A 22,127-nucleotide genomic window follows, 5' to 3' on the forward strand; every position below is an offset into this window, starting at 1 on the left:
GTCCTGTCCAGCATGCAGGGCCTCATCCCACTCTCTCCCTCCCACTCAGCCCCCCGCACCACCCTTCCCTGCCCCACCCCATGCCCCCAGAAGTCTCTGATGCCCCCAGAATTGGAAATGGGGTGGTTTGGGAAGGAGAGACCCTGCTGGTGGTCCGGGCACAGGTGGGACTTCCAAACCGCAGGCAGCCCCTGCTGCTGTCCCTGGGATGCCTCTGGCTCCCGCCACTGCTATGGGGCACCTGTCTCAGGTGGGCTGCTGTCCTTGGCTGCATGAGAACTCTGTACAGGGTCCACACTCCTCGCTGGGGCCTCGTCCGCGAGCAGGAGGGTCTGCGGGTGAAGAGTGGTCTATGGAGAGACCCCAGGGCAGGGACTGAGAGGGGCTCGTTGAAAGACACCACTGTCCAGTCCCCAGCAGTGAACACCAGCAGGGGCGCCAGCACGCCATGCCCCCCTCGGCCCCATCCTCAGCCTGGCATGCTGGGCCCTGCCTGGCCGCCCTCACAGCTCAGCCAGCAGTGGGGCTCACCCCTGGCCTCGCTGGGCACAGACATCCCCTGCAACAGATACCTGCCAGGAGGACCCTCACCCCTGCATCTCTGCTTCTCTCCGCCCTAAGCGCCTCCTCTTCCAGGAAGTCTTCCCTAACCACCCCGGCCCAGGTGGAAGCACTTCCCTTCCTCTGAGTCCCCGACACTTCCTCTGCCTCTCTCCGGGCCTAATCGTCTGCTAGACCGTCGGTCACCTGACGGACCGTAGGTGACGCCCTGGACCGTAGAAGCTCTTAAGAGCACAGTCTGCACCTGACTTCCCTCCCTCAACACAGCCCTGACACAGCACGAGCTGAGCACTGGGGTCTAGGGAACTAAAGAAGAACTGGAAAATTCTGGCTTCACTGAACCCACCGTGTGCCGGGCACCAGGGACAATCACACACACCACCCACTTCACCCTCCAGGAGGAGGGAAAGCTCTCCTCATTTTACAGAAGAGGAAATCGCTGCCCAGCAAGGACAGAGCTGAGGGCCCAAACTAGCCTCACTGCTCCGGAGCCCTGGGTGGGCAGGTGCCGTCCAGAACCCGTGGCACCGAGCCACAGCCACGGACAGACAGGCACCTGCTCCAGGACGGCACATCCACACTCCCGAGCTGCGGGGATTGCGGTGCCAAGACTGTCTCTGCAGACGCCATTCCTCCACCCCTCCCCTCTCCCCAGCCCTGACCCCTCACGGCTTCGGGTGCACAGGCCACCTCGGCCAGAGGCCCTCCCCGCGCTGAACTGTGCAAATATTGGTTTCTTTAAGAGAAAAGAAGATCCTCTGGTACCTCCAGGGGACCATAAATGAGGCCCCGGGAAACCCCACCAGGATATGGGGCTGGCTGATGCCTGGAAGCACCTCAGAGCAAACCAGGGAATTACCAAAAACCCGGGTAAAAACCAAAAACAGACCAACCGGAGCAGGACCTGACTTCACAGTGAACAAATGTTCTTTGTGTTTTCAAGTGAATGCTGCATTTTAAGCCAATCCCTTCCCGCCTGCCCCTGCCACTGCCATGCTCCCCCTGTGCCCAGGTCACCTGGACAGAGGCTCTTCCTGGACCAGCCCTGAGAATTTGAGGGTCCCAACACTGCCATGGCAGTGGGGCTGGGCTGGAGGCACTGAGGGCAAGGAGGGAGTCCAAGTTCATGTCTTGGTTCCAGAAGAGGATGAAACAGGGCCCCCGGGAGGGGTGCAGAGGGGAGAACAAGTCCGAGAGATCTGGGAGCCAGAGGGACGTGGGGCAGATACCAGAGAAATGATGGGATTGCAGATCTGGGGCACAGGGATGGGGTCTGGGGGCCAAGGTGGCCGAGGGGGACGTGAAGCCCCAGGGCAGGGGCAGGTGGACCAGGGAGAGTGTAGGGAGGAGGACAGGGCTGAGGGCCACAAAGGGACAGATCAACGACACATCCACAGGATGGGGCAGTGGCGAGGGTGGGGGCTGAGAAGTGGGCACAGATGCCAAGAGAAGGGCACTGGGGTTCTGCCCTTGAAGGCTGTGAGATCTCGCCCTGGCAGAGGCCTCGGCGGTGAGGGAGGAGAGGGCTGAGCAGCCTTGCAAAAGGAGACCGCCCCCCCGGCCTCCATTTCCCCAGGGGTGCACTGGGGTAGGTCCCTGGGACAGGGCTGGAGTCTCCCACAAGGCCTCCCTAGGGGCTGCGGGCTCATTTCCGAGTTTGCTCAACCTGCCCCGGCTCTGTGTTCACACCCCATATATTGGCACCCGAAGCCATGATGCCTGTGCCTGGTGCACTGCCGCTAGAAGCTCTCAAGTGTGGCGGAGACCCTCCTCACCCACCTCACAGCAAAGAGACCAGGAGAGAGAGTGGGCCAGCCAGCCACGGGCAGGGGGGCATCCCAGCCCCTGCCTCAGCTCTGGATGAGGCCCTTGGGAGACAGAAGCAGGACAGCCCCCAAGAGCTGGGCAGAAAGACAAGGGCAGAGGGCTCTGGGTAGCTGAGCCTAAGACTGGGGAGCTGCCTGGAGGAGGGAGCCAGGTACACACAACGGCAGGGCTATCCCCAGACCAATACCCACCCACAGGCCTCAGCAGGCACATCCCATGTGCCAGCCCACCCGACGCCCAGCCCCTTCCTTCTCCCCCGCCTCCAGCTCATTCCTTGCCCCCAGAAGCCAGAGCCTGTCGCACTGACCCCACCATCCCATCTCAACCGCCACCCAGCTCCTCCAGCTGGCCGGGCTCTGGGTGCTGAGCTGCTCTGAAGAGTGAGGGCACCAGGCTCCCGCACGAGCCCTCAGGGCCAGCCAGTCTCTGGACAGTCCATGTCGAGTGGGAGGAGGCCCCTCTGCCCCCTTGCAGTGCCCCTCTGGCCCCACCAGGCTCACTCCAGGGGCAGATGCAACCCAGTGTGGCCCCAGGGTGGGGCTGGCCCTCCTTGTGGCTGCCCATCCTCCTGCCTGGACCCAGGGCTCTGCTTTGAGGTGAGGTGGGGAGAGGCCTGGCTCTCCTTCCTTCCCTGTCGGCCTTGCGAAGGCTGGCCTGTCCTGGACCTGGCCTTCCTGGTCTGTAACAGGAGGTGACTCAGATACTTGCCCACACCTGGAAACGGAAGGCCCCCAATAAATCCCCGTGGCAATGGCAGCAGATAGTCACTGCCCTAGGGAGGGCCAGGCAGCGGCTCCTGGTGCCCCTGCCCTGCGCTGCTGGCTCCAGGCACTTGACAGGCCTTTTTCTATTTCCCAGGCTCCATGTGGAGTCCACACCGCTGGTGGGAGCAGAGCCTGGCCGTGGACCCAACGGAGGCTGCACTGTCCCCACGGCATCCTACCCCTGTCTGCGCCATCCCTATCAGAACCAAATCCATTGGCGTTCCTTATGTGCCAGGCATCACTAAGCCGCATACCCCGGGTCAAATCATATAACTGAGCCCCAGCGACGTAGGGGCGAATACGGATCTCCAGTTTCAGAGGAGCACAGAGAGGTTCAGTAGCACACCTGGGGTCACACAGCAGGCAGAATTTGCACTCAGATAGCCCAGCTGGTCTGGGCACTGAGGCCAGTCACTGCCCGACACTCTGTCTCTGTGACACTAGGTGAGCCCCACCCAGGAACGGCAGGCAGGAACTGGCAGGCCCTGGGCCGTGTGGTCCATGCAGATGGGTTCCCAGGCAGAGCCGCCTCTCCTGCGCTGCTTCTCTGATGAACCCGTCAGACCCAGGAGGTCAGCCTCGATGGCCGCCCCAATCCACAATTGCCATTCAGCTGATGGCAGCGTGGATGTACGAGCAGTTCTCCACCTCCCCAAGTGGCCGAGCCACCATGCCCACCCCAACCTGGGCCCAGTCCTCACACCTCCGAGGGTCTTGGCCTGCACGTCCTCTGTTCCCCTGGATGCAGGTGCAAGGGGAGGCCCCTGCTTGCATTCTCCACCTCTGCCTCTCACCCACCAAAACTTCTTGCCCCAAAGCCTCTGCTCTCCCCATTCAGAGACCCACCCACCTCCACTGTTCAGGGAGCCCTAGGCCTCCAAGTTCCCATTTCCATAATGGGGAAACTGAGGCCCAGGGGCTATGGTCACAGGTTGGAGCTGGCTCCTGCAAGGCCAGGCTGTGGCTCTCGCCAGACCTTTCCAACCTCCATCCTTTGAGGTGCAAAGGTCAAAGGGCAGTGTCATTTCACCAGTGCGAGGCCGAAGGGCTTTCCTAGGTCACAGGGCGGTTTTTGATGCTGAGTCTGGGAACACAGCCCACCCTGAAGCCTGGCTCACGGCGGGGAGCGGGCAGGAGGCACGGGATGGAGGCAACTGGGGTTCGGGACAGTGAGCTGCAGGCCGGGCCAGCCCCACCCACTGCCCCCAGGGTAGGAATCAGGAATGGAGACAGCTAGCCCAGACCCCCAGCCTCCCCAGCACTCCCACCTCAGCCTCTGCGCCTGCCCTTGCCGCTCCTAGAGTCCCCTCTTCAGAACCAGCCACATAATTTTGGGTGGGGCCCACCGTGTAATAGAAACCCCGGGCACCTTGTCCAAGAGTCGTCATGAATTTCAAGGTGGTGGTGACTGGGCATAACACAGTGTGGGTCCTTCTGAGTGTGGCCCCATTACCGCCCAGGTCTCAGTCCTGCCCTTTCCTTCCATCCTGCCTCCTCCACCCATATCCCACCCTCAGCAGCCCCCTTGCCCTCCCGAAAGCCCCCTTCCCTGGGCTCCACAGATGCAGCCTACACCGGGAAGCCCATCTGCCCTGGGGGGACCCTCTGGGGGTCTGGGCCAGCCTACCTAGGCTCTGGCCTGGAAGTCACCAAGCACAGCTGGCCACAGGCCACCAGAGGCCGCCTTCCCATGCATGGCCTGGCCGCGTACCAGTCTGAGATAATAGTGGCCCAATAGAAGCTTCTGGAAGAAAATGCTGGTGCTCTACTCCAGGTTCCTTCAGGGGAGAATCCAGAGCAGCACTGGGCTCTGAGCTGAAGCTTCAATCCCCAAACTCACAGATTCCCAGGTCCTCCCACCTCAGATCCTCAGACCCAGGACCCCAAGATCTCCAAACCCACAGCCCCGAACCCCTGACCCTGAAGCCGGGCCTCTTCCTCCTGGCGGCAGCTCGGAGGCCTCCTCTGCCCGCAAGCGACAGCCCTCGGTCTAGCACCTGAGCCCAGTGTCCAGCAGACTGGGCTTGGGTCCCCAGGCCACCCAACCTTTGCTGGGCAGATTTGCTCTTCATGCCTGTCTGTGGGAACCAAGGCCAAGCTCCTCCCCTCCCCACGGGCTTGCCAGGAAGAGCTGGAGGTGGGGACCGGTGGGGGAGCCCCCAGGCCAGAGCTCCAAGAAGATGGACATAAGCACAGGGCATTGGGTCCCATCACTCCTGAGTGCACGTGTGTGTGTGCATGTGCCCATGTGTGCATATGTGTACGTGTGTGCCCACGTGCATGTGCGCCCATGTGTGCATGTGTGTGTGTGCATGTCCCTAGGTGCATGTGCGCCCATATGTGTGTGCACATGTGTCCCTACATGCGTGTGCCCGTGTATGTGTGCACCTGCACAAATCTGCACACACCAAGTGATAACTCTGGCTGCCTGGCGGAGGTGTTTTATTCTCCTCTGCGTCTTACTAACAAATCACATGGCCTGATGCGCGCAGTGGGGACCGAATCTCTCAGGCAGATCAGCATAACAGGAAGTAAGTAAAGGGCGGCCTGCACCAGCCACCTGCTCGGCCTGACCTGTGTCCTGCACCCGCCTCCAGGTCCCGCCTCGGACTGACAGCCAGGGCGCTCCTCCTGCAGCAATGGCTCAGAGCCCTGGCCATGCCGCCAGCCCCGTGGCACTGTGAGGCTGTAGGGGGCCTGCTACCTGCTTCTTCACCCCCTGTACTGTCCCAGGGACCCTGGCTCCCCTCACACAGCAGCCAGCCCTGAGGAACTGCCCTCCCAGGCGCTCAGCCAGCCCACTGGGTAAAGCTAACAGGAGCCTTCTGGGCTGCTGAGGAGGAGACAACGAACGCGGGTGCATGGGGGCCTCACTGGGGTCCCCCCGAGACAGAGTGCATCGCCCCCTTGCTCTCCAGGCCCCCGCCAGGCTGGCTGGGCCCCATCCCTGCCCTGGGAGCTTCTCCAGCAGCCCAGGTGGTAAAAGTGGCAGAGCTGGGGTTGGAACCCTGGCAGTTTCCAGTGCCGATGCTTTGCAGGCTGTCTCAGGAGCAGATGCCCTCCTGGCTCACCCACCCTCCAGGCCAGAACGGACTGATCCCTCCTGCCTTGGCAGAGAGGTGTCACCTGCCCATGCCTCAGGAAGCCTGAGTTCCCTACGGGCAGGACCTGGGTCTCCCTCATCAGTCCCCTCTCAGCTCAGCTTGGCCCAGAGCCCAGCCCACACTGCTCGGGCAGTGCCCCCTGGACAGCTGTGTGCTGTGAAACCTCCTTCCTGAAGGTGAATTCCAAGGCTCCCGGAGCAGGAGCAACAGGAGGCAGACACCTGGCTGCCCTCAGCCTGGGCCAGAGCACCCCGCCCAGTGGGTGTGCACGGCCGCTGGCAGGCGGGGGCCGCCCAGGCTGTAGATCACACCCAGCCTGCTCTGGTTCTCAGTGAGGCTCATCCTGCCTCATAAAGATGCCAGCGAGCCCTGCGCCAGCACAGGCAGGCCCACAAATCAGCCTGGGCGCAGGATTTAGAGTGTCACCCCTCTGCCAGGCGGATTAGCTTTGTGGGACAGCAGCTGAGGCTGCAAGAAATACAGCCCACCACCCCTGAGGCTAGAGAAATGGCAGAGATTTATTCCAAATCAACCAGCTCAGACGCAGCGGACGGCTACAGGAGGGGAAATCAAGGCACAGAAAGGGGGCACCTGCCCAGGACCCGCAGCGCAGTGGCCGGCCAGGCCCCATCCCTGCGCCCAAGTCCCTGGTCCCTTCCTGTCCAGCTATGCAAGGTCCCTTCAGGGTTCCAGTGTCACCAATGGCCCTGCCTGGGACTTTCCCCTGTGAGGCACATGGGCTTTCCCTTGAGGGCAGCAGAGCCATTTCCCGAACCTGGACCAAGTGTTTCCCCAAAGGGCTGAGACAACCAGGAGCCCACCAAGGAGAGAGGCTGCCTTCCTCTGGGTCAGCAGTGGGAGCAAATGGTGACCCTGCAGCCCCCCAGGAATGGCAAGGAAGTGGCAGTAGTCTCAGCCCTCTCCACCCTCAGGCCATCTCCACCAGGTCCAGGGGATGCTTCAGAAAGCCGGCTGAAGCCCCGGATGGCAGGTGGGGCAGACTGGCAGGCGGGGCAGGCTGGCTGGCACTGGCAGGGGGCCTGACACCCGGAGCAGCATGTCCATCTGACCTCACACTCCCATGATGGTGACGACAGTGTGAAGGCAGCTATGCAGTGATGTCACCCTGTGGGTTCTCAGGAATGTGACTACCCCAGGGCCAGGCCGTGTCACAATGGCAGCTAGCCCAGCATCGCCTGGCCCGGCAGCCAGCAGGCGCCTCCCGCATGCCATTCATCCACTCCAGCCCACCGAGTTCACCAAGGAGGCCCCAGCCTGGCACGGGGCTGCGACCCTGGACAGCACCCTCCTGGGGCATGTCCAGGGGCCTCATTTCACCTCAGACCTCCTGGGTGGAGGGTCCTGGGCTGCTCAGGGGCCTGGGCTGGGGAGGGTCCCCTCTTCCCAGGTACAGTTCCGCCCAGCAGGAGCTCCCATCTGCTCAGGGGCCTGGGCAGGGGGGTCCCCTCTTCCCAGGTACAGTTCCGCCCAGCAGGAGCTCCCGTCTGCTCAGGGGCCCAGAAACACTCCCTTCCACCTGGGTGCTTGGAGACTTCGACCTCCCACCACGCCGGGGCCTCAGTCATTTCAACCCCGAACTTCTGCGGCTTCAGACGGGTGGAGACTCCCAGGCCTGTGGGCTCGGGGTCTGTCAAGCAGAGAGCTAAGGACCGTGCGAGGCAACTGGTGTGAAGTGTTATCCAAGGGCTGGGGCAATGGCTCATGCCTGTACTCTCAGCACTTTGGGAGGCCAAGGCAGGAGGATCACTTGAGCCCAGGAGTTCCAGACCAGCCTGGGAAACAAAATGAGACCCCTCCTCTGCAAAAAAAAAATACAAAACTAGCCAAGCATGGCGGCACACCTGTGGTCCCAGCTACATAGGAGGCTGAGGCTGGAGGATCACTTGAACCTGGGAGCTTGAGACTGCAGTGAGCTGTGATCACGCCACTGCACTCCAGCCTGGAAGATAGCGAGACCCTTTCTAAAAATAAATAAATAAATAAATATATAATCACACGTCACAGCAGGGACGCGTCAGCCACGTGTGTGGCGGGTGGGAGAAGGGAACGCACATGCCCGCAGGCCTAGGAACCAGACAGCACCAGCTCACCTCTGGGGGCCACGGGGCCCTGGGGGCAACGGTTGAGGACTCAAAACCAATGCCAGCCAGCTGAAAGGCCCCCAGTGGCCAGAGCTGGAACTGCTTTAGTCATGAAACTAGTAGTATTGAATGTAACCCATTCTGCTGTTAAATATTTGAATACATTAATAAATGAGAGAGAAGAGACAAATCTCTCGTGCAGAATTCCAAGGGCTTTACGTCTCTGCCCCAGGAGGTGGATCCTGGAAGGGGTAGTAGACAGGAACTTGGGCAACCTGAGTTGGGGCCGCCGCCACCGCCTCGCTGCATTGCTCATGGGAGGGGGCACTGGAGCCTGCGGTCGGGCGTGGGAGCTCTGGGTGAGCCTCAGAGTTTTTCTGCAAGCCCAAAAGAAGGCTTAGTTTTAAAAGATGACTCTGAAACAAACAGCACCCCCGAAGGCCAAGGTCTGGTGCAGCTGGGTGCAGGTAGACAGGGGAGGGCGGGGGGGACCCACATTTGGGACATGACACCTCCTGCTGACAAGGCGGCCAGGAGGGCGTTTAGGTGGGACCCTCTGGCTGCCCCAGGCCCAGGTGTGGAGTGAGCACCTTCGAGACCCCACTCTGCTCCCAGCCCTCCTGGAAGCCCCTGCCCTGAAATTACAAACGTTTGTGCTCACGTGTCCCCTGTGCCGGCCACAAAGACTCTGCAGAGGGAGACACTGTGCCTCTCTGCCTTGGCCTGTCTGAAGGGAGACAGACCTGGGCCTGGGCCTCCAGGTCCCAGTGACAACATGGGGACACAGGGACGTTCAAGGCTGCCACCAAATCCAGAGCTCTGAAGCGGGTTCCACCACAGCCACCCGGAGCCCCAGGAGCCTCTCTGGCCTCCTAGCTGCCTACCACCTCTACCCTCAACACTCACCCGACCCCCACCCCATCCTCCGCACCCACCCCACCCCATCCCTCTACCCCACCCCACCCCATCCCTCTACCCCACCCCATCCCATCCCTCTACCCCACCCCATCCCTCTACCCCACCCCACCCCATCCCTCTACCCCCCCCCATCCCATACCCTACCCCACCCCATCCCTCTACCCCCCCCCCCCCATCCCTCTCCCCCAACCCCACCCACCCCATCCCATACCTCTACCCCACCCCATCCCATCCCCTACCCCCCCCACCCCATCCCTCTACCCCACCCCATCCCATCCCTCTACCCCCCCCTACCCCACCCCATCCCTCTACCCCACCCCATCCCATCCCCTACCCCACCCCACCCCATCCTCTCCCCACTACCCCACCCCACCCCATCCCTCTACCCCACCCCACCCCACCCCCACCCCATCCCTCTACCCCACCCCACATCCCCCCCACCCCACCCCACTACCCCACCCCATCCCATCCGCTACCCCACCCCATCCCATCCCTCTACCCCACCCCATCCCATCCCTCTACCCCACCCCATCCCCATCCTCCCCCATCCCTCTACCCCACCCCCCCCCACCCCACCCCCCCCATCCCTCTACCCCACCCCATCCCCTCTACCCCACCCCATCCCATCCCTCTACCCCACCCCATCCCTCTACCCCACCCCACCCCATCCCTCTACCCCACCCCACCCCATCCCTCTACCCCACCCCATCCCATACCTCTACCCCACCCCACCCCATCCCTCTACCCCACCCCACCCCATCCCTCTACCCCACCCCATCCCATCCCTCTACCTCACCCCATCCCATTCCTCTACCCCACCTCATCCCATCCCTCTACCCCACCCCATCTCATCCCTCTACCCCACCCCATCCCATCCCTCTACCCCACCCTCACCAATAATCCCCTATAATCACTCCCATCCCATCCCCCCCCCTCCCACCCCATCCATGTACTCCCACCTCTATCCCTACCCCATCCCCCCATACCCACCCTCACCCCACCCCATCTCTCTACCCTCTGACCCCATCCCTACCCCAACCCCATTCCCCCACACCAACCCTCACCCCACCCCATCCATCTATTCCACCCCATCCCTCTACCCCACCCCTACCCATCCCTCCACCCCACCCCATCCCTCCACCCCACCCCATCCCATTCCTCTACCCCACCCCACTCCGTCCCTCTACCCCACCCCATCCCATCCCTCTACCTCACTCCCACCAATCCCCTATAATCACTCCCATCCCATCCCCCCCCACTCCCACCCCATCCATGTACTCCCCACCTCTACCCCTACCCCATCCCCCCATACCCACCCTCACCCCCACCCCACCCCATCTCTCTACCCTCTGACTCCATCCCTACCCCAACTCCATCCCCCCACATCAACCCTCACCCCACCCCATCCATCTACTCCACCCCATCCCTCTACCCTGCCCCCACCCATCCCCTACAACCACCCCCACCCCTTCCCCCCACACCCACCCTCACTCCACCCCATCCCTCTACCCCCCACCCCATCCCTACCCACACCCCATTCCTATCCCCATCCCCACTACCACACCATCCTTTTACTCCACCCCCATCCCATCCTTCTACCACCACCCCATCCCTCTACTCATACCTCCCACACCCACCCCACACCTCTACCCCCACTCCCACCTCTACCCCATCCCTCAACCCCAAACCCACTCACCCCACAGCTCTACCCCCATCCCAGCCCACCCCCACCCCACACTGCCTGCCTGTCCTACAGGAAGCCGGAGCGTCTTGGCCGGCCCAGGGAATTCCTTCCCAGCCTCTTCCAGCCTCCTGGGTTTCCTGTGTGGAAACGGGCCTGGATCCCGCCTTGGTAAACACAATGTCAGGAGGGAGAAGTCACCCTGGGCTTCCTGTTTGCTGGGAGCACATCCCAGGCCCCCAACCCCGTGGGGCGGGGCTCATTCCCAGGAGAGGAGCAGGCAGAGGGCCTCCACCCCAGGAATCACCCTCCTGCCAGGGCTGCAGACAGGCCCTGGGGCGTGGGGTGCAATCACAGGGCAGGGGCCTCCTCCGATTCCCAGGGAACCATGGCATGGGTGCCCGAGACTGGTCCCCTTCCGGAAAGCCCAGAGCACCGTCCACTCCATGGCAGCTGGGCGTGGCCCCGGGGAGGGGAAGCAGATGAGGACAGGGGCTGAGCCATGTTCATACACACGCCCGCACATGTGAACACGAACCTCGGCAGAGCGGGAGACTGAGGCTCGAGACACAGGGGGACTAGCAGAGCCTCCCCTCCCAGCCCAGGACCCGGGAAAAACGTAGGCATCATCGGGCAATGACCCCGCTGCTGTTTATTTAGGGCTCCCATCTCGGGCACTCCAGGCCACCCCCATTCCCCCAGTTCAGCTGCTGGGGCTCAGAACCCAGTGAGAACCCCGTGGAGGCTGCTGATGTGACCTCACTCCCAGTTCCCAGGGAAAAAGGGCTCAGGAAAGGGCCAGGCCCGGGCCACGTCCTGCTGGTCTCATCAGGAACCCAGGCCCGAGGGCAGCGAAGGGACCAGCAGGCCAGGAGGGGCTAGTCGCTCCACTCTGGTCCAGGATGCTGCCCCATTGGCCAGGCTGGTGCAATCTCTGCTGCCACCATCCCCAGTATTGCTGCTGCTGTGCCAATGGCCCCACCCCGGCCAACCGCCACCAGCCTCCCTGCCACCAACGCTCCTCCGCCAGGATTCCCACTGCCATTGCTGCCACTGTTCCCTTACCACCCTACTGTCACCGTCCCACGACCATCACCATGGGTTGCACTTGCGGTCCCTGGGATGGTGACCACAGAAGGACCACAGCGCCTGCTACTGAAGCTGCAGGCCACTTCCCAGACGCCTGCCACGCCCAGCCAGGTAGGAGGATCCTGAGTCCAGGGATGAGGGGCCTCTGCTCTTCCGCCTCCTGCGGATCCCAGTCCTTGGAATAGGGAAACCCCCTGCCGCCCTCCAGTAGGAGGGGGGCAGACAGCCTGGCAGGGCCCTGGGGAACCGCCACTCTGGGAGCAGGGCAGGCAGTGGAGTAGTTCTGTGGGCCCCCCCAGGCCATGTAGCTCAGTTCCTGTCCCACCGGCCTGCCCAGCCTACCCAGCTCTGGCCTCCTCTCAGCCGCCTGATGGCCCCTGCCCTGGCTGCCTCATCCCACAACGTGGTCTCCCGTGCTAGGGCTGGGTTGGGCAGGGCTGTCGGGGCAGGCCTGGACTTACTGGGTGAGTCAGGTGGGCACCTCACCCCACGGCAGGGACAGGTAGGCCAGATGCCAGGCCGGCCAGATGCCAGGCCAGCCTCAGAGGCTACAAGAGACGCCAGCTGGGAGGACCTTGCCAGTGCCCAGCACAGCCCAGCAAGGTCCTTTCCTGCGCCCACTCCCCTAACCCCAAACCCGCCTCAGCCCTGGCCATCCACCGTCAGCAGCTGCCTGGCTCCCCCTGGGCCGCCACTTCTCCCGGCCTGAGCTGACCCTGACCCTCCCCCGTAAGCCCCTCCCATCCTGCCCCTGTACGCTCCAAATCTGCCCCCCTACTCCTCAAGGAACACCTGTTGGAGGCTCAAGCAGCCCTTGCCCTCTCAGGGCCTCCATTTCCCCAAAGGTTCCAGAAGCAGGAGGTGGAGGCTCCCCGCAGGCTGCGTCGGTGCCACTGCCTTAGCTTCGGCTTTAGTCAAAGAGCTGGGTCCTGGGCGGCTGCCGCTTTCCCATCCATAAAATGGGTGACTCCTACTTGGGCCGCTCCCCAGCCAGCTTTCCAGCCCCTAATGACAGGGCTGAGGGCTTTGAAGTCCCAGATGAAAGGCCGCCCCAGCTCCTGGGGTGGCCCCAGGACAGTGGATTCCACGTCCAGTGAAACAGGCACCGTCCTCTGAGAGCCAGGCCTGAACTGTGGGAAATGGGCCCAGCCTGACCTGCCCAAAGGCCACCATCCCCGAGGCCCCAGCCAGGCCAGCCCAGCAGGCAGGCAGGACCAGGGTCCAGGCAGGGAGGCTCCCCAGCAAGAGGCAGGCTCTGGACCCTTCCAATGACAGAGAGACTGGGACGGGGCAGTGGTGCTCTATGAAAGAAAGGAACCCCCGCAGACACACCTCAGCACCCATCCATCCCCTGCAGGTGTGCAGGTGCAGGGCAAGAAGGGAGCAAGAGCCTAGCACCCCGCAGTGGTCTGGGCTCCAGGGCAGCTCCCCAGCCTCCCTCCTGGGTCCAGCATCACCCTGGTCCCTGAGGATGAGGTACCCTGACCCACCCAGTCCCACTCAGACCCCAGCACTGTCCTGGATCCCATGGACGGAGTGCCTGGCCAGCGCCTCTGTGCAGGTCAGTGGTCACAGCCAGCTGTACCGGGTTTGCAGGACATGGGGTGGGTGAGCTTCTCAGGCTCTCCTGAGAGCAGGGTCCTGAGAGGATCACCCCTCCCCACTCCATGCTCCATGACACCCTGCCCCGACCCGACCCCTTTGCCGAGGTCTCCAAACCCAGCACAGAGCCGGCATGCGTGGCCCTTGGCTTGTTGGGAACAACCCAGCCCTCCACATTAGTCTGAGTTTCTGCTGGGATGCAGCACTGGCCTCAAACAAAAGCAGAGCTGGGGCTGGAGAATCAGGGGCCCCAGTGGCCTCCTGGGCCAGCCTGCAACCCCAATCCCAGAAAGGGCCACTTGTGATGGACACTAGGGGCCTGGGTGTGGATGACCCTGTGGCCTGACCTGGGGGGCCCTGTGGCCACACGAAGGACTGGGTCTGTGTGGGACCACAGTGCAAGGCCGGCAGGAGACTCTCTGCAGACGGCCACAGCTGTCCTGGACCTGCTTCCTCCACAGCTGGAGCCTCTTTAAGGGGATGCCGTCATTCACGTATTCATTCATTCCTTCTTCAGCCAGTGTCTCCCCAGCCCTGTGCCCAGGATCGGGGAAGGTGATGACTCCGACCCCATCAGGCACCAAGAGCCCCATCAAGGCAGGGAGAGAGGCAGAGACCACACAAGGTGTGACGTGCCATGGTGGAGAGGCCTAGGGCAGCCACCAAGGAGGGACCCCACGATTTCCTGCCTGGAGCCAGGGAAGGGCACCTAGCCAGGGACAGGGGGAGTCCCTAAGGGAGGGAGGGGCTGCACAGCCAGCTACTGGGCAGGGGATCACAGCACAGGGGATGGTGAGGCCTCATGGCCAGGACCTCACACATTGAACGTGGAGTGGGGCAGCTGGAGGCCAGTGCAAAGCTGCAGAAAGGGGCAGGTGCCCAGACGCAACCTTCGCAGGCCAGGCAGGTGGGGGATACTGGCATGGGGACAGTGTAACAGGTTTAAGGAAGCTAACTGGTTCAGCTGGGGGCCTACCAAATGTGAAAGAGGCCAAAGAGGCCAGGAGGCAACCAGAGTAACAGCTAAGGTGGCCCCAGAGGGCATATGTACAGGTCAGGTGAGGCCATGAGCTCAGAGCACTCAAAGGGCTGGGGATCCCCAGAGGGTCTGGGGCCTCTCACCGTGGGAAAACCCAGCAAACCAGGGCCAAGACAGACCCAGGCCTGAGTCCTCCAGGGAACAGCCTCCATCCAGGCTGCTCTGGGAAGGGCCTCCTGTGGTTCAGGGGTCCTGAGCCCATGAGCAAAGACAGGCAGGGGGCAGGGGACGGCAATAACACTCTGGGAGGGAAATGCTGCCATCACTCCTGCCTCAACTTCCCCATAGAGCATAACCCAGAGAGAAGGGAGCCAGGGCCACTTACACATGGCTGTTTCCCACCAGCCCAGCCCCCAAGCCTGGCTCCCTCCCCCAGCCTCGGGACCCTAAGATCTGGGCAGAGTCAACAAGAAAGCGGATCAGAGAGGAAGCACAGGCTTGAATCCCAGCTCTGTCGTGTTCCACCTTCTCTGAAGGGCCCTCATGGCATCGTGGGCCCCACAGGGTCTGCAACGCAGGCCCTGGCACAGCACCCAAAGCCCTGGTCCCCATGGATGCATCCTTCCCACACTTACTGCCCCTCACCCGGGAACCCTCAGAGGGCAGCACACCAGGGCATGAGGGGTCTGCCGACACCCAACGAACTCAGCAGCCGTGGGAACCACCGATGCATCTTTAATTCACAAATAAAAGCTGTAGCAAGATGTCATCTACACATTTGTACAAAGGTTCAGACGCCCTATACTATGCACGATCCTCAGAAAGTATGAGCCTGTCGTGCGGGGACGTCGCTAACACTGGCAGGATCATCCCTCGTCTGCACTCGGCAAGAAGTGCCTCCCAAGGCCCCCCACCCTGCTCAGGGTGCCCCCCACAGGGAGCAGGCCTCCCACAGCTGGAGACAGCCTGGCCCCAGGACACCTTCCCTAGAAAACCATAAAAACATAGATCATTTGTCTTCAAATTCCCACGGCAAATTCCGCATTTATGAGCAAAATGATATAAAAATATGAACCTAACAGAACCTTTACAAAACCCTATCCCCCTATCTCTGTTGTTGGTCGTGGTGGTCTGCTTTGTTTTTTGCTTGTGGTTTTGGTAAAAATTCCTGCCGTGGAAGAGGCAACGTATGCCTGGGGCTCAGCCCTTGCTAGCTGCCCTCAGGACAGAGCAGGTTCTCGGGAAGGGAGGGGACTCGAGGTCAGCCGTCCCTGCCCAAGAGACCCCGGGATGGATCTGCGTTGAGAACCCCACAACCCGGGCTCTGCCGAGAGGAAACCATTGTAAAAAAAAACTCATCCTGAATCCTGAAAGACCCCTGGGGCACGCAGGTAAGTCCCGCTCCACAAAAACTGCTTGGTTGCAAAGAAGGCAAGACGGACGCAAACACAAGGGCGCCAGCCCCGGGCCAGACAGGCGCAGCGGGGCCGGGCTGAACACAATTTCTGCTGGTGTCTCAAGTCTGTAGCACCAAATGCAAAAGGGAGAAAAGTCCAAATCAAGGTCAAAGGCACTTGCGTTGCTGTTGGGTGGTGACGGTCTTCTGGTCACTCTGGCACCCTCGCTCTGTCCACCGCGTGGCCGGCCCGCCCTCCGTCTCCTCTCCGAGACTCCCGTCCTGCACGTAAACCCCTCCGCATCCTCCTCCTACAGCCCCCACCACATCCTCGCTCCATCCCACGTCCCGTCCTCCAGCCCCCTGCACACCCCATCCTGTCTGGTGCCCAGCCTCAGACGTCCACCTCCTGCGTCCCCGGGACGGCAGCACTGGCTGCAACGCTGATGTCGAAGCAGGTGACCATCATGACGTGCGCCTTGCACAGGTTCACGCACTGCTCCAGGGCTGCCGTGGCTCGCTCCAGGGCCGCCAGGTACTCGGCCGACTCAGGCTCCAGCTCCGGGTCCACCTCAACTGGGAAGGGGAGGAGAGGGGAGGGGCACCTGTGTCAGGCCCGAGGCTGGGGGCAGCCACCTGGCCCCCCAGAGTCCCCAGGAAAGGCATCTTGGCCCGGCCGACCCTGCCTTCCAGCCTTCCCACCACGAGGTATGGGAGAGCAGGTACAGGAGAGCAACGGGGCTCGGGGAGGGGAGGGGAGGGCAGGCGTCAGGGCACATGGTGGGCCAGGCTGGGTCCGTGGGCAGGCGGGACTCACACTGCTCCAGCCAGCGGCCAGGCTCCAGCATCAGCCGGCCCTGGGTCTCGGCCAGCTCCTCACACAAGTGCTCGTGCTTGGCCTGCACCTCCCGTAGCCGCTGCTGCCTGCGCTCTACCAACCGCAGCCTTGTACTGACACACGCCAGACCCTGGGAGGCAGGCCGGGTGGGGGGCTCAGGCATGGGACCCTCTCCCCAGAGACCCCCAGCAGCCCTGCCGTGGCCCCCGCCTCCCTTCACCTGCCAGACCTTGGCAGGCACACAGTGGGGCCCCAAGGGCGGGCAGGGGGCGGACCTGGGGCAGCCCACCCATGCCTGTCTGGGTCCTGGCACCACTCTAGGACCACCCTCCCCACGACTGGGGAGAATTCCAGCAGACAGCAGCAGTGTCCTCAGGACCCCCCAGCCACCCACCCACTGCCCAAGGAAAGTGTCGGAGCTGCCACAGGCGTGGGCTGGGCAGAGCCACTCTTACCTTCGTGTCCTGGGAGGGCTGTGGACAGAAAGTGAGGTCAGGAGCTGCGCGGCCACAGCCCCAGAGGCCTGATGAGCCCATGAGATGGCTCACTCTGCCATCTGTGACCAGGCCTCCCCACCAGGGCTCACAGACCCCAGCCCTACCTGGGTGGGGGCCTCCCTCGGGGTGGGGCGGGGCCGCTGAAGGCGCTCCACGTCGTCAATCTCGTACACCTTGATCTCAAATGGCTCCTTCAGGGAGCCGGCCAGGGGCGGGGGCAGGTCCACCCACTGCCCGGGGAGGCTGGGCTTGCGGCCCAGGGCAGAAGAGTCGGGCAGTGGGGCGGGAATGAGGCGCCGCCGCTGCAGACCTGGAACAGAGAGCCGGGCACAGGGTGAGCAGAGGCGGGGCCCAGTCCAGGCACAGCCCCTGAGGGGACGCTGAGGAGCCAGCCCAAGTCCTGACCGGGAGACCTTAGGGGTCCATTCCAGGAATCCTCAGCCTGGTGCTCTGCCCAGGGAGGGAGCCGACCCCAAGCCAGGCCCACAGCTCTCGAGAGTGCCCCCACTTTCCCTGCCATGATCTGAGCAGTTCTGTCCCTTGGGGCAGCCCTGGTGGGGCCCTCCCAGGCAGCTGGACACTCGCCAGCAAGGCACCAGGCCCGGGACCCAAACCAAGTCCAGTGCTCCAGCCTGGCGACCCGTGCAGGGCTGCCCTTGTGCTCGCCCTGACACAGACTAGGATTGACCCCTGGGGCAGGGTTGGGCCACAGAAGGGCAAGCACAGGGTGTTTATAAACTGCAGAGGGCTGTGCACGTCCATACACAGGAAGCCCCAGGCGAGTCTGTAAACTGTCCAGGGCTGTGTGCGTCTGGGACCAAAGGCTGTGCCCGTCTGTCCAGCATCTCCTAGCCCTGTAAACTGTAGAGGGCCATGCACATCTACACACAGAAAGCTCTGTAACTGTGGAGGGCTGTGCACAGCTACACACAGAAAGCCCGTCAACTGTAGAGGGCTGTGCACGTCCGCACCTACCTGTGGCCCTCTTCTTGGGGGACTTGAGGCTGCGGGTGCGGGCACCTGGGGAGGCAGCCCCACTCTCGCTCATGGAGTCAGGGGCAGAGGAGGCGCTGCCAGTGGCCTCGCTGTCACGCCGCAGACTCTCATAGCCGCTACTGCCACCACTGTGGTGGAAAAGGGCGGTGCGGCCCATGGCGGGCGGCAGCTCTCCACTCAGCACGCTGCTGTTGTCACTGCCATGGCCGCTGCTGTAGCGCTGGGGCCGCCGCGGGGCGGTCACCTTGCTGTAGGGTGAGGGCAAGGCTGGGCCTGGGGGTGGCCGCTCCTCCCCAACATTCACACCGCTGTCATGGCCGCTGTCCGAGTCCGCTGAGCCCCAAGAGGAGCCACCTCGGCCCAGGGCTCCACTGGCCGACAGCTCATGGACGCGGCTGTGAGCAGCCCGGAGCGCCTGCTTGGTGCCCATGATGGTACCCCGGCCGGCCTTGGCCCCGACACTGGGCCCGGCCCGTGGGGCTGCTCTGGGACCGGCCACAGGGCCGCCAGGGCTCCGGCCCGGCACAGAACCCGCCGACAGCTTCACCGAAGGCCCCAGAGCCCGCGACCCGCCAGCCACTAGGCTACGGCCCTTGCCTCCACCTGCAGGGGGCTTGGGGGCCCCCACAGCCTTGGCTGCGCCGCTCCTACAGGCAGGAGCTGGACTGTGTGTGGGGCTGGACGGTGGCACACCCAGCTTGGGTACGGCTCGGGGAGGCCGCCCAGGGGCTTCCCGGCCCTTGCTGCTGCTGTGCGCCAGGCCTTCGTACCGCTCCAGAGATGCGTGGCCGGCAAGACGATGTGCCGCTTCTACCTTGCTGGCCCGGGCCTTCAGGCTGGACGTGGCCCTGGGGACAGAGTGGTCAGCCCGGCTGCCGGGCCTGGGCTCCTCCTCCCCTCGAAGGACGGCAGCAGCCCCAGCACGCGGCAGGTTCACAGCATGGGGAGGTGCCAAGGCCGGGCTGCTCCTGTGCTCCAGGCTGGACTTTCTCATGGGTGGGGCCGGGGGGGCCGCCCCACTGGGCCTCGGGAGGAAGCCCCCCTTGGGAGCCAGACTCTTCTTGCTGGTGGGGGAGGCCTTCAGGCTGCCCGAGCAGGCCACCACCTCTGCCGGAGCATCCCCCCAGGACGCAGCTGGCACTGTCACACCCAGCGTGGTGGCACCCCTGCGCAGCGGTGGGATCCGAGCCACAGCCTCTGGCCTGCGGGCCGCCCTGGCTGCCACCTCACACCCGTCCACCACTCTCTGGGCACAGGCTAGCATCGCCTGGGCCTCAGGCAGCCGGGGGGAGCCAAGTGTGGGGCTGGGGGCCCTGCCGGCAAAAGCTGCCTGGACATCACACTCCCCTGTCCGGAGCAGCCACGGGTCCTCAAAGAGGCCTCCACGGCCAGGTGGGCTCTGGCCCAGGCGAGTGCAGCCCACACGGGTGGTGGCAGAGGCAGTCCTCGGTTTCCGGGGGAGGCTGGAGTGGATGGTCTGTGCTGCGGATGCCCCCCGCGAGGGCCCGGCCTGGGGCTCCCTGCTGGGTCGGGATGGGGCCACTGCAGCCACTTCCCCAGGGCACGGACCCCAGGTTGGCCCGGGACTGTCAGGTCTGTCTGGCTCCAGGAACCCAGAGCTGCCATCCCCCAAAGAACCATCCAGGGCAGGGGGGCCCCCGGGGTCAAGCCCTGCCAGCGAGTCGGGGCTGAAGGGGGGCTGCGGCGTGGGGCCACGGCTGTCGGCAGTACAGATGCTGACCTCGCTGAGCCAGGAGCTGATGGAGGAGCCGTGACTGCTGCCGGCCCAGGCCGCCCCCTCCAGGGGTCCCCCCTCAGGGGCCTGAGAGGTATAGGCGTCAAACTCATCGTTGATGCTGCTAATGATGCTGACCGGCCGGGATCCCGAGGCCAAGGCCCGCAGGGAGCAGTCGCTGTCGAAGCTAGCCAGGCTGGTGGGCCGCCCAGCTCCAGCAAGCCCTCCCAGGGACAGCTCCTCCACCACCGTGAACACCAGCTCGTCCTCGCCGTTGAGCTCCACAGGCCGCTGCACGGTCACCGTGGTGGTGAGCAGGCCCCGCTCCGGACAGCGACTGCCAGCAGCCAGGCGGGGGCAGGTGGCCCCAGGAATCATCGGGGACCCAGCCACCTGCCCACTCATGCCCACGGGAGGGGTCCGTGCCACTCCATCAGTGCCCTCTCCCCCAGGCTCCTCTGGGGCTCTGCAGGCTTCCAGCAACTGAGGGGGTGGGGGAGCCGGGCTGGGCAATGGCCTCCTGCCTCCAACCACTGCGGCCTTTTCCGGGACCACCAGCTGGGGCCAAGTGCTGCCATCCTCTCTCTGGTCACCCCAGACAGTGGCCTTGCAGGGCTCAGGGGCACTCTGGGGGGTGTCTGGGCCAGAGCTGCCTCGAGGGGTGCTGGCAGCCATCGGGGTGCCCACGGCCTTCCTGGGGGACGCAGCCTCCGGTGGCGAGGGCTTCCGGCCCCCACGGGCAGGGCTGGCCTGAGCTCCATCGGTGCCACCTGGACCTCCTGAGGGACCCTCACTGCCGTCCATGCATTCCAGCCGCTCCTGCAGCTCCGCGAAGGTGCTGCAGCGGAAGTGGTCTGCATCTCGGGGGCCCTTGGAGGGCCGGTGGCGGCTCAGGGCAGGGATGATGGGCACGAAGTCAGGCGGACCTTCATTGTCGGTGAGCTCCCGGTCTGACAGCGCTGCTCCACCAGGCCCCACGTAGATGACCGTGTCACAGGACTGCTCGCTGCTGGAGGAGTAATCGGGGTCGCCGGGCAGGCAGGGGGGCATGCGGTCGGGGTCCAGCGCCACAGTGCGTGGGTGGAAGGGCCGCAGGTGCGGGGGCCGACGGGCCCGGCCTTCCTCGCAGGAGCTCTCCCCGCCAGAGGAGCTGGAGGCGTACTGGGGAAAGAAAAGTGGAGCTGGTGAGCCCAGGCTCCCCTACACCCACTCATCCCATCCCAACCCCGCTTCCCCGACCCTCCCCAGAGCACAGGGCCAATGCTGTGGTCACTGAGATGAAAACCACAGCAGCCACCACCAACCATGTCCCGCCAAACACTGGGAGCGGTACTGAGTCTCAGGGGAAGAACCTAAGTGACCATTCTTAGCAACTTTACAAAGAAAAAGGTGTTACCCCACACCGGGAGGGAACGGGAAGCTCAAAAGACAAGCATGCATGCCCAGGCCAGTGGCCCGGACTCACACCAAGGGCCGTGTAACCCCAGAGTGCCCCTAACTCCACCCTCTAGCCCCAGATATGGGTCCCTAAGAAGTTCCTGTGGAGTTGGTGCGGCTCTCCTGAGCACCCCAGGGCCTGTGCAGGGGCAGCAGGCTGGAGTGAGGCCACCACAAGCTGCATACAGCAAGCCCCAAGGCATCCAGAGATCTCAGGCTGGGCTCCTCACCCCCCAGGGAGGGCCACATGGGCACGGTCTCATAACACCAGAACACACAGGACATGTACCCAGGCTCCAGGCTACCTGCTGCCCGCCCTCGCCCCAACCAGGCCAGCAGAGGCCTGCAGTGGACACAGGAGCTGGGAGGGCCCCGGGATGAGGTGGGCAGGAGGTGGGGAGCACCTTGGCCTTCTTCCTGCGCAGGCGGTGGATGCGGGCGGCGAGCTGCACGGTGCTGAGTGTCTCCGCGTGCTGCGCTGGCGCGTCCGACACGTGGGCGATCATGGTGGTGCGGCAGCCGGCGGTGGCCAGGGACTCACGCAGCAGCATGGTGAGCCTGTGGTCCCTGGGGGTCGAGGCGGTTCAGATGCCAAGGGTTT

The 22,127-nt window shown here is 63.7% G+C and overlaps 3 protein-coding genes across 37 annotated transcripts in view; 1 reads left to right on the forward strand and 2 right to left on the reverse strand.

The window, feature by feature from the left end:
• The window catches only part of SIVA1 (SIVA1 apoptosis inducing factor), a 692,134-nt gene that overhangs the window by 573,732 nt on the left and 96,275 nt on the right, over positions 1-22,127 (reverse strand). The gene's annotated exons all lie outside the window — the stretch shown is intronic.
• Positions 1-22,127, forward strand: part of ATP5MJ (ATP synthase membrane subunit j) — an 819,915-nt gene that overhangs the window by 542,211 nt on the left and 255,577 nt on the right. The window contains exon 1 of one of the 35 annotated variants that reach the window (XM_050798465.1): positions 2,392-2,395. The exons of 32 other annotated variants lie outside the window; for them this stretch is intronic. The gene's annotated coding sequence lies outside the window, so the exon portion shown is untranslated. Of the gene's footprint in view, positions 1-2,391; positions 2,396-20,005; positions 20,010-21,132; positions 21,137-22,127 lie in introns of those variants that run through there. 2 more of the 35 variants (XM_050798466.1, XM_050798467.1) reach the window with 2 other exon arrangements.
• The window catches only part of KIF26A (kinesin family member 26A), a 42,733-nt gene continuing 35,952 nt past the window's right edge, over positions 15,347-22,127 (reverse strand). The window contains exons 13-18 of the mRNA XM_050797097.1: positions 21,931-22,093; positions 18,334-21,250; positions 17,463-17,668; positions 17,317-17,334; positions 16,841-16,991; positions 15,347-16,599 (exon numbers count right to left, since the gene is read on the reverse strand). Of these exons, the coding sequence (XP_050653054.1) occupies positions 16,418-16,599; positions 16,841-16,991; positions 17,317-17,334; positions 17,463-17,668; positions 18,334-21,250; positions 21,931-22,093 (3,637 nt within the window). The 3' untranslated portion in view covers positions 15,347-16,417. The remainder of the gene's footprint in view (positions 16,600-16,840; positions 16,992-17,316; positions 17,335-17,462; positions 17,669-18,333; positions 21,251-21,930; positions 22,094-22,127) is intronic.

Source organism: Macaca thibetana, chromosome 7 (assembly GCF_024542745.1).
Source record: "Macaca thibetana thibetana isolate TM-01 chromosome 7, ASM2454274v1, whole genome shotgun sequence".
In the NCBI taxonomy this organism is placed as follows: Eukaryota; Metazoa; Chordata; class Mammalia; order Primates; family Cercopithecidae; genus Macaca; species Macaca thibetana.